The sequence below is a fragment of the Apium graveolens genome, chromosome 4 (genome assembly GCF_009905375.1).
Source record: "Apium graveolens cultivar Ventura chromosome 4, ASM990537v1, whole genome shotgun sequence".
NCBI classification, from domain to species: domain Eukaryota; kingdom Viridiplantae; phylum Streptophyta; class Magnoliopsida; order Apiales; family Apiaceae; genus Apium; species Apium graveolens.
This window is the reverse complement of record NC_133650.1, coordinates 264568491-264576878: the sequence shown is the minus strand read 5'-3', so window position 1 is coordinate 264576878 and position 8388 is coordinate 264568491. Positions and strand designations below refer to the sequence as shown.

Here is an 8388-nt window from a genome sequence, read left to right as displayed (position 1 = left end):
CCGGGCGTTGTCTCATAACACGATCTTGGTACTTTCTAAAATATAAAATCATGCATGTGTGTCATTATCAAAATTATTACGCATATTATTTAAAGTTAGATTTGGTACCTTAGATAAGGTTGAACTTCGGGAGAGTTTAAAAGAACATATTCTTCCGCTAACTCCCGTTCATCATCATTCATGTATCGAGTTCTTTCTTTTCCAAGAGATTGAATTGGATATTTGAAAACTTCTAAATTCTCAGAATTTTGCACATCAAACAAAACCTCGTTACGATGTACTTTATTATGAATCGTGTCAGAGGCAAAATAAAAGGAACAAATATTAAGAATCTCCTCCTCCATATATCGTACGACAATTGAACCCTCAACTCTTGCTTTATTACCGACTTTTTATTTTAATTTCCCCAACAAACGCTCAATCGGATACATCCAATACCAATAAGCAGGTCCAGCAAGTTTAATTTCTTCGGCTAAATGTTCAACCAAGTGTCCCATTGAATCAAGCCAACTTTGAGGAAAAATCATTTCCAACAAACACAATGCTTTGCTAACCGATTTTTCCATTATTTCCAAATCAGTTTTGTAACCACGGATGAGCATAAATCTTGGAAAAAGTTAAAAATTGCCGTGATGGCATCCGCAATAGGCGCCGGTAGAAGTTCACGAATTGCAAGAGGCAATAATTTTTGAAGAAAAATATGACAATCGTGCGATTTGAATCCGTAAAATATACACTCCTCAACATTGCAACAACGTGATATATTTGAGGAATAACCATCTGGAAGTTTTAGTGCACTAATCCATTCACACAAAAGTTTACGTTGTTTTCTAGTAAGGAAATAAGGTGCTTTAGGTGACTTTCCTTTTTCATCAATCCACAAATATGATAACACCCCAAAATGCTTACAATCCGCTCTTGCTTTTTTATGATCTTTTGACTTTGCCGCATTCACAATAGTAAAAAAAATATTTTCAAAAACATTTTTTTTCCGTATGCATGATGTCAATTGAATATCATAAATTATGTGATGACCAATAAGGGAGTTCGTAAAAGATTGGGACATGAGTCCAATGATTCTTTTCCCCGTATCTGACACTCCTTGCCTTCGAATTAGTCTTTCCGGGTGGTGGAAAAACTAAAGTATCAAGCAACTCCTTAACACCCTCCCCGGACAAACGACCACGAAATAATCTTCTTTATTCATTATCAAACAAATTAATTTTTTGACGGAGTGGATCATTTGATTCAAGGAATATTCGGTTCATGCCATAGAAACTACATTTTTCAAAATATTTTAATTGAAACCCTTGCACACTTCCAAGACACACTTGACATCCCATTTTTCCTTTACCCGACCACCCACTTATCATAATCATAGCGGGATAGTCACTAATTGTCCACATAAGAGCCGCTCTCATTGTAAAATTTTGTTTCAAAGATTGGTCATATATTTTCACTCCGGTATTCCACAATATCTTCAATTCATCGATGAGAGGCCTTAGACAAACGTTAATATATTTTCCAGTGCTATTTGGACCCGGCACTATATCGGTCATGAACATAAAAGGCTTTTTCATACACATCGACGGTGGAAGATTGTAGACAACTATCACCAAGGGCCACACACTATATGTTTTTTTTCTGGTAGGGCCAAAAGGGTTGAAACCATCGGTCGCAAGACCAAGTCTTATGTTACGAATCTCTTGAGCAAATGATGGATACCGACGATCAAAAAATTTCCACTCTTCTCTATCCGCGGGATGACTTATTTCTCCTAATTTCACATCTCTATTTTTGTACCATCTCATGTGATCGGATGTATGTGCCGATATATATAAGCGTTGTAGTCGAGGAATCAAAGGAAAATGTCTTAAGATTTTTTTGGTATTTTTTTACCATATTTCCTAGAAACATCCCGATAACGATCTTCACCACATATATCACACATAATTTTATCCTTGTCATCTCCATAAAATAACATACAATCATTCTCACACAAATCAATTTTTTCATATTCAACCCTCAAATCCTTCATAATTTTTTTCATTACATAATAAGTTTCGGGTAATGTATGCTTTTTTGGTAACACATCCGTAAGAAATTTAAGCAAACTATCAAAAGCTTTATTACTACAATGTGAGTTATTTTTGAATTCCAAAATTTTGTGGTAAAATTTAATCTTGTGTACTTTGTATTACCGGGATAAATAGGTGCTCTATTTTCAACAATAACCTCGTACAATTTTTTAGCACTATCAGTTGGAGCTTCTTCTACATTCATAGTTCCCGTATCCGTAGTGTCATAAAATTCATAATTTTCACCGGCAAAATCATGTAACATCGCATTCAAATCTACCGGTTCTTCTACTCTCGGAGGTTCCCGAACATAATGACGATGATGTGATGTTCGACTACATTTTCTTCCTATCTTTTCACCGTACGACGTCCACGCGGTATAACCCTCAAGCATCCTTTTAGCGAGCAAATGAAATCTAACATCATCAATTTTTAACCAATTCAAATTTTTACAACGTTTACAAGGATACTTCATTGTACCATCTACTTCCATTCCATTCTCAAGAGCAAATTTTAAAAATATTTCTACACCAATTCTATATTCCGGAGTCAATGAAATTTTATCACTTTGCAATTGATTACCAATCCAACTTCGATCAATGGTTTCCATCTACAAATAATATAATATGCATTTCATAAAAAATAAAAACATTCAATTCATACCAATATACATTATACAAACACAAACATAAACACACACACACATTGATTACAATAAATGAGAATAACTTCAATTTCTCATAAAAACATATTTAACATTCAATACATTACCAAAACACATTTAATACATACAACAAACACAAACACACACACATTAATTAAAATGAATGAGAAAAACTCATAATTTCTCTATTACTCCTCCACTTCAATTCTCTTCAATTCTCCCTCTTAGTTGTTTTTTTTATATTTTACCCCAATTTCAAGAAATGAAAGATATACCACAAAAAATAAAAAAAAACAGCTTTAAACCGACCGACGACGGTCGGTTATAAAAAATACAGTAAAACGACACCGTTCTGTATATAACGGGTACTTTTTTTGTACTTTATATTAATTTTATATTTTTACCTATAACCGACCGACGCGGTTGGTCGGTTTTAATGGCCTCCAAATAGGGTTTTAACCAACCACATCAACGTGGTCGGTTTTACTTGTGCCACATCAGCAAAACTACATCGTATTTAGCCGTTATAACCGACCACCGGCATGTGGTCGGTTTTAGCTCTACCACATCATCAAAACTGAGTCGTTTATCCCTTACATAATCGACCAACCTGGTGATCGGTTATATAGAAGCCAAATCGTTGTCGGTCGGTTATGTGTGGTCGGTTTTGTCATGTTTTCTTGTAGTTATTGTTGGCTAAATTTTGAACGAATATATATATACATAGGTAAATGATCTAATAGAAATCTAATTTGAAATAAAAACTAGAAACCAATCTTCCACCATTGATCTATTTGCTCCCTGATTAATCACAGCCGTTCATTTCCTTTATTAAAAAGAAGAAGAAAAAGACAGAGATACGCGTATTAATCACAGCATAACCGTTTTCAATTTTTCTCTCTACTCTTTCTCTCACCTCAATCTGTCTCTCTCTCTCTCGTACATCTCTATCTCTCGAAGCTCTATTTGGACACAATCTCTCTCGAAGCTATCTTCGAATACTATCTCTATTTCTTCATCTCAATCGTATGCGTTTGGATCATTAATTCGCTTTTTCAAGATGATAACAGCAGATTTGTTGAAAATCAGTAATAATCAAGGTAAATATGTATTGTTTTATTTATGTTACTATTTTTATTGATTAAATTTATGGTTTTGTTAATTTAATACTTTAATTCGATGTAATTTCCAGTCAATTATTGTTTCTAACCTTTTTAGTGATTGTTTGCTTTTTAAACTATTTTAGTGAATTTTTCTGTGAATACTTGAAATTGCTATAATCGAAGTTATTTTAATGTTAAACTGATTTGAAAGTTGAATTGGATGAAATTTATATTCATTGTTTTCTGTATTGTTTTGAGTATTTTTATTGATTCATTGTTTAATTGTTTCAATGCTTGAAATAGATTTAGCTGTTTAAATAATGAAAGTTATTTTTTTGCTGAACTGATTCGAAAGTTGAATTACATGAAAGTTATATTCATTAGTTAGATTGAGTATTTGAGCTGTTTATATTCATGTTTCTTATGAAAGTGTTTAAAGCGTTAATGAATCAATTACGGACTATTCAAGTATTGGTGCGATATGGTTTAGTTTCTTAATAGTTTATTGTTTATTAATTGTGCATATTATGATTATATGTTTCAGTTGAGTTTTTCACTTTTTTTAGTTATTTATACTTTTTATACATTTTTAATCCATTTATAATTATGTTAATCAAAGATATGTTTCTATGCTTAGGTTCGAGTTGTGGCGACTCGTCTCGGATTAATTGTAGTGTAATTAGTAGTGGAGGTTCAGAAGTTAGTGAAAGTTCAGTAACGGGTTATATTGTTTCACCTGATGGTATGAAGTAATTTTTGCCTAGTTATGTAGGTGATATTAGTGTGCCATTCGAGAATCGGGTCTTTAATAGTTTAAATAAAGGCTACTATTTTTATAAAGAATATGCTCGGTTCAGTGGTTTTAGTGTTCGCAAGACAGCAGAGAAGAAAGATGCTGATCGGACTATTACACTTAAACATTTTATTTGTAGTTATGAAGGATTCAACGATCCTTATGATAAAAAGAAAGCTCTTAAGAAAAGACTCACAGTTTCTCAAAGGTGTGGATGCAAAGCCAAAATGATCTTGAAGTACATGGGTGATAACAAGTATTTTATTAAAACTTTTGTTGAATTGCACAACCATCCATTAGCTAGTGAAACTGGTCGGCAATTTCTGAAGGCTAATAGGGAGATGAATATTAGTCTTAGAACTATTTGTTTTGATGCTTCGAAAGTGAATATTGGTGTCAGCTAAAGTTTTTATTTTGCGAAGGAAATGGCTGGTGGTTATGGGAATGTAGGTGCAAACTTACGTGTTTTTAGAAATTTTAGTAGGGATGTTAAATCATTTGTTGGTGAAAGAGATGGGCAAATGATCATTGACAAGTTTAAAGGCATTCAGGAAACTTCGGAATCTTTTTATTTTGCTTATGTGGTTGATTCTGATGTGCACTTGACGAAACTTTTTTGGGCTGATGCAATTGGTCGACGAAATTTTGAGCTTTATGGTGACGCGGTATCTTTTGATGCGACTTTTAATACAAATAAGTAAGAAAATTGTATATTTTATAGAATAACTAGTAAATTTTTCTATAGTATTTAGTGATTCTGTTAGTAATTATTATTGATTTTCATGATACAGGTACAATATGATATTTGCCCCTTTCACTGTTTTAGATAAACACGACAAGTGTGTTACTTTTGCAGCTTGCCTTTTGTCACATGAGAATATTGTGGATTATACTTGGGCTTCTAATCACTTTGTCAAAGCTATGGGAAGAAATCCAGTTGTCATTCTTACTGACCGGTGTCCTTCTATGAAGGTCGCTGTACATAATTCATTTCCAGACAAAAATGGTTTAATTGCTAGTAAGCATCGTCTATGCATGTGGCAAATTATGCAAAAAATCCCTATCAAGGTATTGTTCATATAAAGATTAATTTTTTTATTAATCTTTGTTACATTATTTCATAGTTAGATACTGAATGTTAATTACTGTATTAATATTGTAGTGGAGCAACTTTTGTGAAGTTGTAATTTATTATATCTTACAAGCAATCACTAATACTCTCAAAGAAATGTAACCTTAAAATGGTCAGTGCCTGTCTTGGTAATTAATAAGCTGCTTTCCTATTAAACTTGTATTATTTTTCACCCTGCTCTCTTTGCTAATTTTTCTAGTAATAGATTTAATCAATATGCAACTCTATCATTGCGTAGTAATAGATTTAATCGACTGCATAGTATCTGTTATGGTTTAAAGAGGGGTAAAAACAAGTGTTTTCACACAGATCAATATTACCAAAATCCAAGTATTTATACTAGTGAACTATGATGTTGCATTCTGATTGACTAAAACTATATTCTCTTTGTCATATTATATGAACAATGATTGGTAATATATTATATAGAAACTATTTTCTCTTTTATTGTATTTGTAATATTAATGGGACAAATGTACAGCTCGAATGTTAGAAGCATTCTGAGTCATCTAAAATTTTTAATAACTATTTTGTCACACGCGTACTTTTGTAAGAATACATGAATTTGATTCCAGATAATTTGAAGTAAAACAAGAAAAAGCTGTGTTTAATTTTAGATTAAAGAGTAATTTTTCAGCTGATCCGATAAAACTCCCTACATAATTGTGACTGTGAGTAACAAACTTATTACTGATACATCTTATAATATTGATAGTTTGTTTCTTGTGAAAAAAATTACAGCTTGGTAATCATTTATGTAAAGAGACGGAATTATGGAGAAAATGAAGACTTACATATGGTCTTCAATTTAGAGACTGATGAGTTTGAGAAAGGCTAGACGGAAGTTATAAAGGAGTTCAAATTAGACGAACATAAGTGGCTTTCAGACATGTATTCTATCAGATCTTCTTGGATTCCTTCATTTTTTAGAGATGAGCCTATGTTTGGTCTAATGAGGAAAACATCATGATCAGAGAGTGAGAATTTCTTTTTTGGGCAGTTTCATAGACAAGGAGATACTCTATGTGAATTTTGGTTGCGTTTCTAAAGTGCAATGGAACGGCAAAGGAATGAAACTGAAAGGCTGGATCATGAGTTAAAAACTTGCACTTTTGAGACATTATCAACATGGTTTATTGAAGATGATGCAACAACTTTGTTCACTCGTGCAATATTTTATAAAGTTGAGGAAGAAATAATTTCTTCTTGTTTGGATATGCAAATAAAGCGAATGAGTGAGGAGATTAAAGGGGTTACGCATTTGGAAATCAGTGATGTCAAAGTTAAAGGTAAACTATTCAAGGTGATATTTTTTACTGGTTTTAAAAGGTTGATGTTTTATAAATGATAATAAGTGCTTATATGTTTAATAGTAGTAAGTTGATTTAAAATTGCTTGGTTTTATCTGTTTGTAAATATCTTTTAGTTGCACTAAATATTCTTGTATTCTATTAAAATTATTTAGGTATATTTTAGTTGCAGGCTTTAATTAGTTGTCTTTAAGATTTATAATTATTTTTAATGAGTTCTTAATTTATTTTTTAAATTTTATATTTGAATTTTTTGATGCAGGTGTCTGTTAGTAAGGATCATGTTGTTTGTTCATGTAAAAAATTTGTAATGTGTGGAATAGTTTGTAGACATGCCTTTTGTGGTTTGAAACAAATAGGAGTTACGAAGTTTCTTATGAGCCTTGCTCTAAATTGTTAGATGAAAATTGATAATTCAGGGACTATGTCTAATTCAGTTTGAGTATCAAATGATTACATAAAGATGCAACAAGCCTCTCTAAAATTGACAAATATCTTGTATGATTTTCGTCACGCTGTTAGCAAGACTGGAATGGTGTTTGAGAAGCTCGATTTTGTGCATCAAACTATAAAATAGTTGAATACTGATTTGGATGTTCAAGGTGGTTGTGATGTATTTACTAAGAGAGATCACATTGCTACTATGGTTGGGGAACAACCTAGCGAAGAAATTTCTGTACTCGTGCCAAATGTGTGCAAGAACAAAGGAAACTACTTCAAAAGACTGATTGGCGTGAGAGAGAAAACTGTGATTAAATCCAAAAAAGAATTCGGCTATGTACGCTCTGTAACGCATCTACTCACGATGTGAGGAGATGTGTTAAGAGGAATAAAGTTGTGGCAGAGTAAATTGTTGAACTATATTAGTTAGATTACTCTGATATGATAAATTTTGTTTAGAAGGTAGTAACATTAATTAAATTTGTTGATACAATTTTAAACTAGTCATGTCTCATAATTTTCTCTTTTATTGCTTTTGTTTTGTTTCTGGAAATCAGTATATATTATTGTTTTTGTTATTTATGGAAAATCTGATTGGATTGTAACAATTATTTTTGATGATTTATTAGTAAGTTTTGAATTTGAATATATTTATTAGTTGGTGATAACGAGCCTTACACCGCAGTTATGAATGTGATATTTACAAGAGAGAGAGAGACTGATAGAGAGAGAGAGAGAGAGAGAGAGAGAGAAATATTGGAACAATTTAACCTCAATATCAAAATGCTGTTAAAAAAGCTCTAACTGTATATGATTGTCAAATATATTGATTATTACTAATTTATAGGATATATTATACTGATTAAC

The 8388-nt window shown here is 32.0% G+C and overlaps 1 protein-coding gene across 1 annotated transcript; it reads left to right on the top strand.

Annotated features, from left to right (window-relative positions):
* The first annotated feature begins 3647 nt into the window (after positions 1–3647).
* Positions 3648–7981, top strand: LOC141717122 (protein FAR1-RELATED SEQUENCE 5-like). Its single transcript, XM_074519231.1, has 5 exons — positions 3648–3842; positions 4483–5335; positions 5430–5706; positions 6512–7059; positions 7343–7981. Exons 2-4 carry the CDS (start codon positions 5064–5066, stop codon positions 6554–6556), a joined length of 594 nt encoding a protein of 197 aa, XP_074375332.1. The 5' UTR covers positions 3648–3842; positions 4483–5063; the 3' UTR covers positions 6557–7059; positions 7343–7981.
* The last annotated feature ends 407 nt before the right edge of the window (positions 7982–8388 follow it).